Source organism: Oryx dammah, unplaced genomic scaffold (genome assembly GCF_014754425.2).
Source record: "Oryx dammah isolate SB20612 unplaced genomic scaffold, SCBI_Odam_1.1 HiC_scaffold_29, whole genome shotgun sequence".
NCBI lineage: Eukaryota > Metazoa > Chordata > Mammalia > Artiodactyla > Bovidae > Oryx > Oryx dammah.
In genome coordinates, this window is record NW_024070213.1 from 82,397,405 (window position 1) to 82,413,875 (window position 16,471).

The 16,471-nt window shown below is 43.1% G+C and overlaps 1 protein-coding gene across 1 annotated transcript in view; it reads left to right on the top strand.

Annotated features, from left to right (window-relative positions):
* The window catches only part of LOC120857920 (anoctamin-6-like), a 177,128-nt gene that overhangs the window by 40,408 nt on the left and 120,249 nt on the right, over window positions 1–16,471 (top strand). Inside the window, exon 2 of the mRNA XM_040233814.1 lies at window positions 3,254–3,333. Coding sequence (XP_040089748.1) covers window positions 3,254–3,333 — 80 coding nt within the window. The remainder of the gene's footprint in view (window positions 1–3,253; window positions 3,334–16,471) is intronic.

Below are 16,471 nucleotides of genomic sequence, written 5' to 3' on the forward strand. Positions count from 1 at the left end.
TCCACCAGAGTTCTCGGGAGCAGGCACCTTACTTTCGGCTCAGGTCTCAGCTCTGTAAGGACCCCGGCACCTGAGTGTAACAGACTGTGCGGTACTTGCTGTCGTCCACCAGAGTTCTCGGGAGCAGGCACCTTACTTTTGGCTCAGATCTCAGCTCTGTAAGCCTTGCTTGGCTCCCCTCATCTGTTTCTTGTTTCTGCTTTGGTTCATTGTGATGAACTCAGTTTTTCAGAAGCATTAGAATCATTTGTGTCCTTTTCTACTGGCATTTTCTTGCAATCTATAGGATTACAATTCATAGGATTATAGTGGGCAAGATTCTGAGTGCACCTAAGATCTAATCCCGATATTGGGGTAGTGAAGTGCCAAAGCTAAGTAGCTGAATTGTTGACTGATAGTTTGGTTTTGTTAAACAGTCACTTAGAGATCTCTTAGTGACCCTCACCTATACATACCCAGCTGTCCTTTGGGCCATTGAAGGGAATTATTCTGGTTCTGTAGGAACCTAGCCTTTTGGTCACAAAATCCTCTAATGGATTTTTTAAAAATTAATATACAATTAAAAGTCACTACATTTCATAACATTAAAAGTAATTTGACATAACTTAATGCTTATTCCATGCTCAGTCTCCCTAGTTTTGATAAACAAAAACCTTTACGGCTAGTTTCTTGAAGTTAGGATCCAGTTGAGTACCACATGTAGCTAGTGGTTGTTGAGATATTGTGATTTGTAATAAGTGTATATTTACTCTTCCTTGGTTCTTGGCACAGAGCTCCTTTTTTTTTTTTTTTTAATTTTTTGGTCATGCTGTGCAGCATGTGGGATCTTATTTCCCTAATCAGGGATTGAACCCTCATCCCCTGCATTAGAAGCACAGTGTCTTAACCACTGGACCACCAGGGAAGTCCCAAGGGCGACTTATTTATTTATTTACATTTATTTATTTTTGACCATACCTTGTGGCTTGTGGGATTTTAGTTCCCTGACCAGGGATGGAAGCAGTGAGAGCCTGGAACCCAAGCCACTAGACTCTGGGGAATTCTCACGGAGAATTTTAAAAAACACTTGGAATTTCCTAAGTGATGAGAGGGATAAAGATGCCTTTTATTATGTTAATGAGGTGCTCTGATAGCCCCTAGGTAACCACAGGAGCTGGGGCTGGCTTCCTGGGGAACCCACTAAGTGATTTGACGATAGAAATTTTCAGTTGCACCTCCTTGGCCTCTGGGTAGGGGGGCGGACAAGTTGAATCAGTTGCCAATGGCCACTGATCATCAGTCATGCTTCTGTAATGAAGCCTCCATTGGGCTTGCCTTGTTGCTCAGAGGGTAAAGAATCTGCCTGCAGTGTGGGGGAAGGTTCGATCCCTGTGTTGGGAAGATCGCCTGGAGAAGGGAAAGGTTACCCACTCCAGTATTCTGGACTGGAGAATTCCATGGACTGTATAGTCTGCAGGTTCGCGGAGTCAAAAACAACTGAGTAACTTCCACGTATACAAGTATAAAACCTCCGAAGGACCAGATTTGGAGAGCTTCAGGTTGGGGAACACGTGGAGATGCAGGGAGAGCGGTGCACCTGGAAAGGTGTGGCAGCTCTGCCCCTGTCCCCATACCCCCTTCCCCTGTACCTCTGCATCTGCCTGTCCACCTCTAGCCTTTATAACGTCCTTTGTAACACACTGGTAAGTGTGAGTAAATGTGTCTCTGAATTTTGTGAGCCACTCTTAACAAATTAGTTGAACCTGAGGAGAGGGTGGTGGGAACCTCTGATTTATATAGCTGGTTAGTCAGAAGCACAGGTGGCAACCTGGACTTCCAGTTGGCATCTGCAATGGGGGCAGTCTTGAGGCCGTACATATGCTGTGCAATCTGATGCTACGTTCAGGTAGATCGTGTCAGAATGGAATTAATTGTTTGGTGGCATGGGAAAAAACACACATCTGTTCCTTAGGGCTCTTTATTATTATTTTTTTAATTTATTTATTTTTAATTGAAGGATAATTGCTTCACAATATTGTATTGCTTTTTGCCATACATCAACGTGAATCAGCCATGGGTATTCATATGTCCCTGTCTCACCTCCCAGCTCATCCTACCCCTCTAGGTGGTCACAGGACACTGTCTGAAGCTCCTTAGGGTTCTTCAGATCTCTAATATTCAGCATATTTCATGTCATTGATTTGTTGAAGAGGCTGGATCTGTTGATACATGAGATTATTTAAATACTTAATAATATTTAAGATTATTTATGTTAGTTTATTTAACTAAGAACATTTTCCTACATGGCCAAAATTGCAGTATCACACTTATTGATATTAATATAATCCAATGCTTAATCAATATTCAAATTTTCCTGATTTTGTTTGGAAGTCTTTCATATCTGGATCGTTTAAAGCAGGATCCAGCCCAAAACCACACTCTTCAGATGATTGTTTTGTTCTCTTAATGTGGCTTTAATCTGGAACAGTCCCTTTTATTCACATCGGGAACTTGTTTACAAGAGGAGACTAGTGTCTTGCAGAATGACCCACTCTCTGAATTTGGCTTCTTTATCTCTCTAACACTGTACTGTCCAGTGTAGTAACCACTGGTCCCATGAAGTTATTGAGGTTTTGAAATGTGGCTAGTTCACACTGAGATGTTGTGAGTATAAGACTAATACCCAAAAATGTAAAATATTTAACTAATGATTTTTATATTGAATATACACATTGAAATGATAATCTAGGTATATCAGATTAAATAAATCTTATTGCTAAAAATAATTTTACCTATTTATTTTTCTTAATGTAGCTACTAGAACATTTTGTTTGGCTCCCAGTGTATTTCTATTAGATAGTGCTTTTCAGCAGATTTTGAAATTACTACCCTAAAATGATTTCACATCAGTTTCCTGAGACATAGTAGAGGAAAAAAGGACATCAATAGGCTAAAGTGTTCCTGAACTAGAATTGTACAACATTTAGTTGCTGTGTCCTTACATGTAGAAGCTAAATGATTTTCCATGGTAGATCTAGCCCAGAGCATTTTAAGACCTAATATCCTATAAACATGGCATTGTCCAATAGATGAAACAGCTGCTGAAGATTTTGAGTGTCCTGGTACCTGAAAGCATTAAATAATGTCAATTTGTAGTGTGCCACAGGCACGGTAATTAATCTGATGCTGCTGACTTAAAAACGAAAAAAAAAAAAAATGTATGTAAGTCAGTGAAAGTTCATGCTCATTTATTTTTCCGTTTGTTTCTTTTCAGCCTTGGAAAACCTTGAACAGACAATTGTCTCTGGTTTTGGATCATTGGAAAGTCAGCAGGACTTCCGAACCCCAGAGTTTGTGAGTACTACTACTCTATCTTAAATTTGTATCAGTTACCTAGAGAAAGAGGGTTTGTTTGTTTTAAACTGAGTTCCTGCTTTCAGGGGCTCTAGGTCTGGCGCAGGTCTGGCTGGTAGGAATGTGTGTGCCAAGCTCTGGTCCTCTGGGGAGCAGGTTCCGGAGGTAGTGTCTTGGCATCATGCCCTGTAAGCCCGCTCTTCACGCTGCTTGTAATGACGAATGAGAACTCTGCAGTAAAATGGCATCGTGTTTCTTAAACTCCCCCTTTATGCATTGGCACCCTTACTACACTTTCTGCTGTCAGTAACCCTGGAAACCAGTCTTTACTGAGCACATCCAGGACATTGACCAGTCCGATTCATGTTTCATTCTGGAGTTTTCAGTCACACAACCTATATGGGTACGTCTTGTAGGGCTATTCTATTGGTTGTTTCTGCTAAGAAAGGGACTAAATGCTCTCACTAAATTAGACTCATTAAAAATCAGCCATGGTTCCTACCCTCAAGGAATTAAAAATCTTATTAGATACTACTGTGATTGTATTAATGCCTTGTTTAAAGAAAATTAAGCACATATGATGCCTGGTGCAGAATGTCCTTGCTGGCTGGATTTTATGTTGGGCTCTTTGAAGAGGGGCCGTACATACGGTACATATGAGTCAGAGGGGCTCTGACTCATGTACCATGTTATTGCACCAGATGTGTGAGGAGAGCATGCCAGGATGCACCTAGATTTACTTTTTGCCCCCTGCTGCAAATGGCTGGTCCACCACATTAGCAATGGAAAAAATCTGTTTTTCAAATTTATTTTTGAAATACGATACATAATCACTTCTCCAGTAATTGGCAGAGCACAGTTATTATTGATAGTGACAAAAAAACAAACAAAAAAAACCCCACCCCACCTCATGATATGGTTTCCTTCTTCTCATTGATTCTTTAGGGATCGCCCCCGCCATTCAGCCAAGAGTAAGGAAACCAGGCAGGGCTCTGGACTGAAAAGGGATCGCATATGAGACTCTATTCACAGTGCCATTTTATTTCAAAGTGTGGGACTCCTGTGGTGTACTTGCAGATTGCCTACTGTGAAAATCACTTGGATATAATAGAAAGACATAGTATTCAATGACTTCTCTATTATATTCAGCGAGATTTTCAGCGAGACAAAATTGTGACTACTCACCAATATTCCCACATCTTAAAGTAGCAGAGCAGTTTTTGGTTTTTCCGATTTCTGCTATTACAGCCCCAAAGGAGAATTGACACAGATTTTTCTTTTCATGTTTGAGTATGATACTGGCACAGCCTCATGAAGCTGGCCTTTTTCTGTTTTGTTATTTTCTTAACTGCTTTTTACTGATAATCTTTAAGCAACATGTGTGCAGCTCTAAAAAGAGCTGTGTGCAGTAAGATGTCAGTGTGCCTGGTAAACACATACATTGTCCACACCAATCCCCCGTGTGATAATAAAACAGATTTCAGTATGTAACAATGATGTTTGAAACTGGCATGCCTCAGCAGTGTCTTTGCTACAGTCTACTGGGAATTACACTGGTAAGCTTCCACCTTCAGTGCTAACCCACCACTTTTCCCTTCCCAAAGTGTGAAGACTGGTGAGACTAGCCTAGAATGACCAGGGGTGGAACTCGAGGATCATGGGCTATGCTTCCTTTTGGGGACCCTTGTCTTAACAATGAGTCTTAGAAAACCCACGCTGAAAAGAGATTTTTAGGTTAAGTCTCCATATTTTTGTTTTCCACTGTCATGCCTTAAAGAATATGTAGAGTCATTTCTGTAGACCACAGGATGGTGTGGAAATTGTTAATCAAGAGTTTCCTTATTTGAGTGGCTGATATCAGATCTCTATGTCCTGGCTGGTATCTTTCTCTAATTGTGTGTCCATATTGTGTTCAGGGAGGAATTTGTGATTTTCTTGTGTTTTATAGACTTTCACATGTACTTCTGTTTTATTGACTATGCCAAAGCCTTTGACTGTGTCAATCACAGCAAACGGTAGAAAATTCTTCAAGAGATGGGAATACAGACCACTTGACCTGCCTCTTGAGAAATCTGTATGCAGGTCAGAAAGCAAGTTAGAATTGGACATGGAACAACAGACTGGTTCCAAATTGGGAAAGGAGTTCGTCAAGGCTGTATATTGTCACCCTGCTTATTTAACTTATATGCAGAGTACATCATGAGAAACGCTGGACTGGATGAAGCACAAGCTGGAATCAAGATTGCTGGAAGAAATATCAATAACCTTAGATATGCAGATGACACCACACTTATGGCAGAAAGTGAAGAAGAACTAAAGAGCCTCTTGATGAAAGTGAAAGAGGAGAGTGAAAAAATGGGCTTAAAGCTCAACATTCAGAAAACTAAGATCATACCATCCAGTCCCATCACTTCATGGGAAATAGATGGGGAAACAGTGGAAACAATGACAGACTTTATTTTCTTGGGCTTCAAAATCACTGCAGATGGTGACTGCACCCATGAGATTAAAAGACGCTTACTCCTTGAAAGAAAAGTTATGACCAACTGAGATAGCATATTAAAAAGCAGAGACATCACTTTGCCAACAAAGGTCTGTCTAGTCAAAGCTATGGTTTTCCAGTAGTCGTGTATGGATGTGATAATTGGACTATAAAGAAAGCTGAGTGCCAAAGAATTGATGCTTTTAAACTGTGGTGTTGGAGAAAACTCTTGAGAGTCCCTTGGACTGCAAGGAGATCCAACCAGTCCATTCTAAAGGAGATCAGTCCTAAATATTCATTGGAAGGAATGATGCTGAAGCTGAAACTCCAATAATTTGGCCACCTGATGTGAAGAACTAACTTATTTGAAAAGACCCTGATGCTGGGAAAGATTGAAGGCGGGGGAAGAGGAGACGACAGAGGATGAGATGGTTGGATGGTATCACCGACTAGATGGACATGAGTTTGAATAAGCTCCGGGAGTTGGTGATGGACAGGGAGGCCTGGCGTGCTGCAGTCCATGGGGTCACAGAGTCCAGTATGACTGAGCGACTGAACTGAACTGAACTGATAGACTTTCACATATCTGATGCTCATTGTCTGCTGCGTCTTTGTGTAGCGTGTGTATAGCTGTTGGTGTTTTCTCCTCAGCATCAGTCTAGCCCATGTTCTCCCAGTTCCACGTAAACATCCGTCCCCCGGACTGCAGTCTCCATGGTAAACAAACAGGAGGTATAGAAGCCACCTTGAGGATAGGGCTCTCAGGGGAACCCGGTGTGACATTTAAGGGAAGCCTGTTTTGTAGACAGAAAGTTACAGCGTCAGTAAGAATGGGTGGCTCCCGTTGGGTAGGGAGGCGGATTGGGCCCACGCCAGGACAAAGTCAGGTAAGTTGACCCAAACCCAAATCTTAAATTACGCCAGTGACAACGGTGCAAACCTGGGAGCAAAATGAGCCCAAAGACAAAGCAAAACTGAAAGCAGAAAAGACAGAGCAGAATAAAAGGAGCTGAAGAATCCTTATTCTGTTCTTCTCTGGGTGGTGTTTTGGAAGGTCCAGCCGCAGTTTGCTGAGTTGAACTGAAATAAAGCAAGTCTTAGACTGTGTTTACTCAGGCCTTATCCTCAAATAGTTCAGATTTTAGAAGGCTCCAGCGCCCAGTGTTTTTATACAATGGAGTGTATTTATATCGTTTGACCAAGGGGGAGCACAGAATTCTTATTGTTATTACTTTGTTTGCTTCAGCTGTTGTCTTTCTTTCATTTGAAACAAGTCCTGAAAACAGTGCTCCTTGGGGCATGATAAGTACATTAAAGGTTTCCTTCCCAGCCCAGGTGTCTGTAATGTGACTAGTCGAACAAAGTACCATTGTATTGTCTATGTAAATCGTGGGTCAGAAACGCTCTCATGAACCCCTCCTGTGCCTGCAGACAGCGGCCACCTTGTAGGGCCGTGATCTCATGATCACGTGTTGTCTCGTGATCTCGTGTTGCTCGTCCCTACCTCCCACTCCACTCTGCAGGCTGAAGTGGGTGAGGTTAGCCGAACCATGCTGACATGTTAAGGGGTAAGTGGAGATGTGGACACTGGTGCATGAGTTGCTGCCTCCCCAAACTTGTGAGGAGCTGGGAACATGTTGAAACTGGACATCGAGCTGCTCTGAGGGGAGGTGCATGTGTGGGTGAGGGTCAAAGTGAAAGAGACTTGGCTAAAGACTGACCTTTCCGAGAATCCCTTGGTGATCTCACTGTGGTGGGAAACCACCTCAGTTGTGGTTCGGTTTTTTGTGCAAGCACAATGGAAATCTGCCTATGACTGCTTTGTTAACTTAATATTTTATCCCAAACATTTTCCCATTCTGTCCCAGTTTTCATGGCGGTATAATCGACAATTAGCACAGTGTACATTTGAGCTGTAAGCTCCATGCTGGTTTTCCATCTCTGACATTGATATCTTCGCTGACATTTTCTGTCCCCTGTGTCAGTAAACTATAATTCATCACATTAGGAATTTTCAAAGCAGTTAGTTCAAGAGGAATCTCATCAAGTAAATGGTGGCATGGTTGGATGCTCTGTGACCATGTGATTGGTGACTATCAGTTTGGGACCTGGACCCTGAAAGTAGATGGGGTGCAAGATAACAGGTATCAGACTCTGAAGAAGGGGATTAACCAAAGAGAGGCTGGGAACTGAGTACCAGAGACCCAGATAAACGTATAGAGTTCAAACTGAGAAGTGGAGACTACAACACTAGGCAGTCTGGTTAGAAGCAAGGATGGGGAACCATTCACATGCTGATGGAGCAGATAAAAGTGGCCCTGCAGAATGGCAGCACAAACATGGGGTATCCCAGGCTCCCACTAGTGTCCCCAATCCCAGATATAGTCAAGAGCAAAGGTGATATGACATGTCAGTGTAGGGACACAGCAGGCATGACTGCCCAGCAGACCCCAGGTTGATTCTAAACCCCACGGAGTAGGAAGAAACCTGGGGGTTGGGAGCTAATACGCGGAAAGTTTGGGTAGTGATCCAGGCTCTTTGTAGAAACCCTGCCTCTGTTGGCACGATCCCAGGAACTCACATGGGCCTGATTGCTTGAGTATACGTAGGGTGAAGGATAGGGTATGGAGAGGAATTCTCATCTAGCAATCATGGATCTATCCAGCAGCAAGCTGGAATGGAATAACAGGGCTAAAAAATTACATTTTAAAATTTAAAAGTCTTGAGAATAAGAGCCTGTTTTTCGAGTTTTTCAAGTTTTCGAGTTGCAAATAGTTCAAGTTTTTCCAGAACTTGAGATTTATGTCTGACTCTCTGGATGTTTTAGAGGCAGGACTTCCCTGACAGCTCAGCTGGTAAAGAATCTACCCGCAATGTAGGAGACCTGGGTTCAATCCCTGGGTTGGGAAGATCCCCTGGAGAAAGGAAAGGTCACTCACTCCAGTTTTCTGGCCTGGAGAATTCCATGGGCTGTATAGTCCATGGGGTCACAAAAAGTCAGACACAACTGAAGGACTTTCACTTTCAGGCTTCTTCTTATCCTTTATCTCATGTCAGTTGATGGTGTTTCCTTTGTTTAGCTTCTATCAGATTTGCATAAGTAATATGAAAAAGTTTAGACTGGCAAAAGAGTATAGGATTATAACAGGATAAATCAGGGAAGATGATGAGAAACCACAGAATTTAGAAAAGACAGAGTGTCAGAAAGATGAGAATTAAAGTGGAGCAGTTAGTTCAGCACTCATGATTTTGCAGAGAGAAGGATGTGGGAAGAGTACTTATGCCATTTGGAATTTTGTTTAACTGCATTCTCTTTTTGAGAGAGGATACTACTACTAGGGCTTCCCTGGAGGCTCAGTGGTTAAAGAATACAGCTGCAATGCAGGAGACACAGGTTCAATCCCCGGGCCGGGAAGATTCCCTTGAGAAGGAAATGACAACCCACTCCAGCATTCTTGCCTGGAGAATTCCATGGACAGAGGAGCCTGATGGGCTACCGTCCATGGAGTTGCAAAGATTCAACCATGACTGAGCATGCCTGCACTACTTAATAGAAAATATAATTGATTTCCTGAAATTCAAATTTGATTGTCTTTAACTAGGTGAAAATAGATGTCACCCTGAAGAGTTAAGGTATTCATTAAACAAATATAAATTTGATAGCTACTATTTTAAGGACTACGGTGGACACAGAAAGCGTCCTGCATGTGTGGAGCCTGCGTTTTGGTAGTGCAGGTATAAAACACAAAATAAATAGAATGCATAGCGTGTCCCATGATACTGAATCCTTCAGAGGAGGAAGGATTATGTGTGTGTGTTGTGGAGGGAGTTGGTTATGGTTTTCAGCAAGGTGTACAGCATATCTCACTGAGAAGGTGCTGAGTGGAAAGATGTGAAGCAGGGGTGCTGGAACAGACTCTTTGGAAATCTAGATGAAGAGCATCCCAGGCAGACAGAAGTACATGAACAAAGGTCTTGATGTGGGAGTTGGTGAAATGTTTGAGGAAATGGAAGGAGGTCACTGTGACTGGAGTAGCGTGAAGGGTGGTGAGAATAGTAGCTAGCAGGGACTTTACAGGTGATTGCAAACACTTTGGTTTTACTCTGAGCTGGGAACTTATTTGAGGATGTTGTCTGGAAAAAAAAAAAAAAGCACAACCTAACAGTTGAGAGTTATGTTTTATTCAGTAGACTTTCTTAAGACTTCAAGCCCAGGAGACAGCAACTCAAATAACTCTTAGATATTGCTCCGAAGAGGCAAGGGGGCAAGCAAAGCTATACAGAAGTTTTTGCAACAAAAGACCCAGTGGTCAGTCTTAATGAGAAAATACCAGACATCTCAAATTAGCGAACTTGGTGGTTTTTTATGTAAGAGAAGCTAAGAGTCTGGGCTCGCTGAAATTACCCCTTTGATATGCACCTTAGCTCCCTGGGGCTGGTATCCTCTGTTTTCTCATCCTGCGTCTCCTCAGGTACACCGTCAGGGGTATCTGCAGCAGCTGCCTGTCTGATGGTCTTGGCAGTGGGCAGTTTGTCTCCATCCCGAGTTCCCTCGGGGCTCAGTGTCCAGGAGGCTGCCATGTGATGGAACATCGTTTGTTTACTGATATGGCAGTCACCATTTGAGTTCTCAGGGGTAACCCTTGGGAGAGCTTCCCTGGTGAATCAGGCAGGAGTGAGGAGGAAGAATTTCTGGAATGATGACCTTGAGAGGGCAAGAAGGGGTGGTGGGGTGGGTGTCCCCCTATAGCTGTAGAGACAGTTTATTCTTAGGGACAGGAGGGAGGCCAGCCTGTTGGGGCCCAGGTGGAACAGTTCAGTAGATTTACTAGTAGGAGCTTGTTGAAGTTTTTACTTGATTGCTTCCCATTTACCAATGAAGTGGGAAACAAAGCCTAGCTAAGGTTGAGGAAGAAAAGAGATGAAGAGGTCTGAAGAGAGAGAAGTTATGAGACAGTCATCCGAGAGTGAATGCACTGGGTAAGGGAACATGATTGCCTGGCTGCCCTAAGAGCCCACTTGAGGTCAGTTGTCTTTCCTATTCAAGTCCAGCTTGGGGGGAGCAGGTGTGGAGTAGGTAGAATTTGATTTAACTTATTTGGGGGTCGGTTCCGCAAAGCAAGACAAGGATGAGAGAGCTGCAGGGTCTTTGTAACAGTAGAGGACCACAGACATGAGGAAGAAGAGACAGTAGGATCAATAGATTTAGTCTGTAGTGGGGTTTGGTAATTTTTGGGATTTGTGGTATTGAAGAGTGAACTGGAAAGATAGGAGGCTGGAGTTGGAGAGTCAGATGTATATAATTGAAGGAGAAGTTGCAGTAAGTGGTACAGAACAGGTCTGGGCTGTGAGCTCAGGAATGCATGGCTGAGGAAGGGTGGAGCCACAGAGAAAGGGTGTGGGAAGGATTACATTTGTGGAGAGAGAAATCCCTAAGAATTATGTCCGGAGTAGTATGTTGGAGAAGTAACAGTGAGCCAGGGCTTAAGTCTCCAAGGAATAAGGGGCAGTGACTCGAGAATCAATAGATGGCTGCAAAAGGAGAGCACTGGAGAGGCTAAAGGAAATCTGGAGAGTGGCCAGAGGGAAGCTAAGAAACAGGTGAAGCGGTGAGTAGTTTAAGGTGTTGTGTAGGGGTCGTCATCTCAGGATTTCTCAGCCTCAACACCACTGACATTTGGGTCTGGATTCTCTTTGTTGTGGAGGCTGTCCTATGCATTATAGAATGTTTAGCAGCATCCTTGGCCTCTGCCCACAAGATGCAAAGGACCCTCTCCCCAGCCAGATAGCTCCAGACATTGCTCAATGTCCCCTGGAAACAAAACTGTCCCCATTTGAGAGCCACTGAGTGAAATGACCAACCTAGACAGCATATTAAAAAGCAGAGACATTACTTTGGCAACAAAGGTCCGTCTAGTCAAGGCTATGGTTTTTCCAGTGGTCATGTATGGATGTGAGAGTTGGACTATAAAGAAAGCTGAGCACCGAAGAATTGATGCTTTTGAACTGTGGTGTTGTAGAAGACTCTTGAGAGCCCCTTGGACAGCAAGGAGATTCAACCAGTCCCTCCTAAAGGAAATCAGTCCTGGGTGTTCATTGGTAGGACTGATGTTGAAGCTGAAACTGAAATACTTTGGCCACCTGATGTGAAGAGCTAACTCATTTGAAAAGACCCTGATGCTGGAAAAGATTGAGGGCAGGAGGAGAAGGGGACGACAGAGGATGAGATGGTTGGATGGCATCACCGACTCAATGGACATGGGTTTGGGTGGACTCTGGGAGTTGGTGATGGACAGGGAGGTCTGGTGTGCTGCGGTTCATGGAGTCACAAAGAGTCGGACACAACTGAGCGACTGAACTGAACAGAGTGAAATGAATACTGAAAGGGCATTGCGGTCACTGGTGTCCTTGGATAGAACTGCTTCTTGGGAGCTTGGAGATGCTCCTATAATCCATGTTAGGGCGGATCATGGAATGAGAAGGAGAAAAGGAGGTAGAAAATACCGAGCTCTCTTTCAAGGAAGGGGTTTGCCTCTGAAGGGCTCAGAGAACTAGAGGAGAATATGAAGACCAGGGATGGTTTTTTTCTGTCAAATGGAGAAACTTGAGCAGGTTTTAATGTTGATAGGAAGGATCCACGTGAGGAACTGTTGACTCTAGAGGAAAGCACGACTTTGAAGATGGCTGTGGATGGTTTGTAGACGTAAAGGAGTCAGCCTTCCACAGGAAGAGCATTATCTCCTGAGGCACAGGGGCGGTGGGCTGATGCTGGTTTACGGCTTTGACGGGGAGAAACTGAGGGAGTTCCCATCTGACTGCTTCAATTCTCAGCTGCTGAGAGTGAAGAGAACACTATGTGTGAGGAGTCAGCATTTTGAAGTACTTGTGGAGAACTGGGGACCAAGCTGACCTGGAGAAACTGAGGAAAAAGTGCTAGGCTTTCTGAAGGCCCATGTGGGGCCTACAACCCTCAATTTATGATGACGCCAAGCTGCCCTGCTGCGGCTTCTCTCCAGCATCACTCAGACACCGAGAAAGCACATAGCCGGCTTTAGCCAGAGTCGGAACTTTGCTCAGTGACCTTGATAGAAAGAGTTCTGGTAAGAGTGTTACTGAAAGGATGACCTGGTTTTGGAACCTTAAGAAAGAAGGAAGAAAAAGAGGATCAGCAGATTAATTAGGAAAAGTCATGGGACCTCTGTGGTCACTGTGAAATGAGAAGATGTTGTTGTCTTCAAAAAGAGGGGTTCTTGAGTAGGTGACTTTGGAACAGAAAATGTTTCAAGTGATGACAAGGCCCAGGGTGGGACCTTGGCAGTGAATACATGAAAGGGAGAAGGACGTTGGAGATGGAGTCCAGTTACTGAGAGGCCGCTGTGCACTGGTCTTACCTGTGGATGCAGATGTGCTTCTGGTCTGATGGGGGACCTGGAACAGAGAGGGACAGTGTGAGCTGGGGCCAGATTTGCTCTGAACTAGAAGCAGCAGCTAAGAAGTAGGGGATGCCAGGCTCTAGGAAAGCCTGGGGGTATATTCTACTTGCATGGACCTAAAAGGAACTATTTTTTTTTCCTGAGAACACTAGAGAGAGATGATCTGGAAGTGGCACAGAGAACCAGGAAACTGTCAGTCTTTCTGTCCCTGAGGTGTGAATGCTGTGAGGGGAAAAATCAGAGTCAGCTGAGTCTACAGAGTTTTGTTTCCATGTTTTGATTCAAAATGGTTGGTCAAGTTTTGTTTCAAAGTAGGCTCAAGGATCAATTTCCATCTTTATTTCCTGCACTCTCCCCCCAAATCCAGACTTCATTTTTTTTTTTTTTCTGGTCTAAATGACCTTGAGGCAACTGAATTGGTACTGGGTCTGTTGAGAGAGAATATGGTTTATTTTTATGGTCAGTCCAAAGTCTTCCTTGGAAATCCCTAGAAACCCAACTTAAGTCCCAAAGACTACCTCAGACTCCAAGATCTTCAGGATTGAGAAGACTGGGAATAAAGCTTCCATTCAAGTATTTCTATTTTCTTGTGCCTTCTGCAAATAAAGAAACAGACTGGCTTTGCCTTGTAGCTTTATGGCACTAAGTTCACTAAACTAAAGGAGAAAAAAAAAAGGCACAACTAAAAAAGCATTTCTCCAAAGAAGACATGCAGATGACCAAAAATCACATGAAGAGATGTTCAACAGCACTAATTCTTAGAGAAATGCAAATCAAAACTACAGTGAAGTATCACCCCACGCAGGTCAGAATGGCCATCATTGAAAAGTCTACAGACAATAAATGCTGAAGAGGGTATGGAGAAAAAGGAGCCTTCCTACACTGTTGTTGGGAATGTAAATTGATACCCCCATTATGGAGAACGGTATGGAGGGTTCCTTAAAAAACTAAACATAGAGCTACCATATGATCCTGGAATCCTACTCCTGGGCATATATCCAGGAAAAAACCATAAGTTGAAAAGATACATGTACCCCAGTGTTTGTTGTAACACTGTTTACAATAGCCGGGACTTGGGAGCAACTTGAATGTCCATTGACAGAGGATTGAGTAAAGAAGATGTGGCACATATATACAATGGCATATCAGCCATAAAGAAGGAATGAAACAGTGCCATTTGCAACAATATGGATGGACCTAGAGGTTATCATTCTAAGTGAAGTAAGTCAGAGAAAGATAAATATCTTATGATATCACTTATATGTGGAATCTAAGAAAAATAATACGAATGGACTTATTTACAAAACAGAAATAGACACATGTATTGAAAGCAAATTTATGGTTACTAAAGGGGATATTGGGGTGGGATGGGGCAGAGAGTGACAAATTAGGAGATTGGGATTAACATATATTCATTAATATATATAAAATAGATAACTAATAAGGACTTACTGTGGGCTTCCCTGCTGGTGTTAATGTTAAAGAATCCACTTTCCAATGCAGGAAATGCGAGACACAGGTTCAGTCCCTGGGTCAGGAAGATCCCCTGGAGGCGGGCATGGCAACCCACTCTAGTATTCCTCCCTGGAGAATCCCATGGACAGAGGAGCCTGGTGGGCTCCAGTGCATAGGGTTGCGAAGAGTCAGACACAAGTGAAGTGACTCAGCACGCAGTACAAGAGCCTACTGTATAGCATGGGGAACTCTGCTCACAATTTTGTGATAACGTATATGAAACTGAAAAAGAAGGTGTGTATATATTGTATATGTATATATATATATTTACATATATATATGCATACGTGCATGCTGAGTCACTTCAGTTGTGTTCGACTCTTTGTGACCCCATGGACAGTAGCCCCCCAGGCTCTTCTGATCTTGGCATTCTCCAAGGAAGAATACTAGAGTGGGTTGCCATGCCCTCTTCCCAGGGATCTCCCTGACTCAGGGATTGAACCTGGGTCTCCTGCATTGGCAGGCAGGTTCTTTACCACTGGCACCATCTGGGAAGCCACACACACACACACACAACTGATTCACTTTGCCATATATCTGAAACTAACACAACATTTTATGTCAACTCTACTCAAATAAAAAACCATTTAAAAAGAGGGGGTATCACCCAAACAAAGGAATGTTAATTTGGCATAAGGATGGTCAAAAAGGAAAATGAGATCAAAGGTAAACAGACTAGTAAGACTTCCTAAATTGGTCCATTTGCTGTGGTAGAAATTCACAGGGCATTTCAGTGTGGAAAGCTTTTTGTGCATTCAAGAGAAAAAAAGTGATGGTGTTTTTCCTGAATCTGGAGGAAGAGGATCTACTCACATGTTTTATGTGATTGATTCAGAAGCTGGGGCCTAGGAGCAAAAGGCAGTCCAAGACACAAACATCTGAGAAATTTCTTTCCAAGTCACTTCTTTGGAATGCAGAGTGTATTTTCCCAGAGAAACAGTCATCAATCGTGAGTGGGCTTCTATACCCAGCCAGGCCAGACTTGCTAAACGCAGCTGAACACAGAGTGCTAAGAAGTGTTCATTCTGTGCATTAGCACTGATCCTCTGGAATACTCCAACCTTATTTTTTTCCATTATTACTAAAGCAGGGCAAATAAAACTAAGATGCAGCGTGAGTGAGTGAGTTGAGGCCTGTGAACAAATGCTTAGCATCATGAAAGAGAGAAGGACAGACTTCGAGTTATGTTAAACCCTCAAGAAGCAGTGAGGAGTCCCACACCTGAGGAAGAAAATTTAATGGTACATGATGACAGAGAAGAAAGGAGCTCATCAGCTTCTAAATGACTACTTTTGTCTTTTCTGCTAATGAAGGTCATCTTTTGATTGAAATGGCTCAAGTTCTAGTATGGGGCTATAGAAGGCCACACTGCACTAGACAGTTTTAGAAAGGAATACAATTATTCCAAAGCAGTTTAAGCTTCCTGACTAGAAAAATTATGTATCTATCAGGGCATTAAAAGAGCTTATAAATTTGTTCATGGAACCACAGCTGATAATCTTGGGGTCATGTGGGGACCAGGACAGGTGCCAGAAGAATAGAAAGAGGGACAAATGTGACAGTCTTCAGAAAGGGATGGAGTTGGGTGGAAGTTGGGCATGGTGGACTATATTCTGATAAATGGAGACATTGAAGCTGGAACATTTATCTTCAGGGATATTACAGCTGAGGTTTTTTTTAAGCAGATCGGTTGTAACTGTTAAAAGAA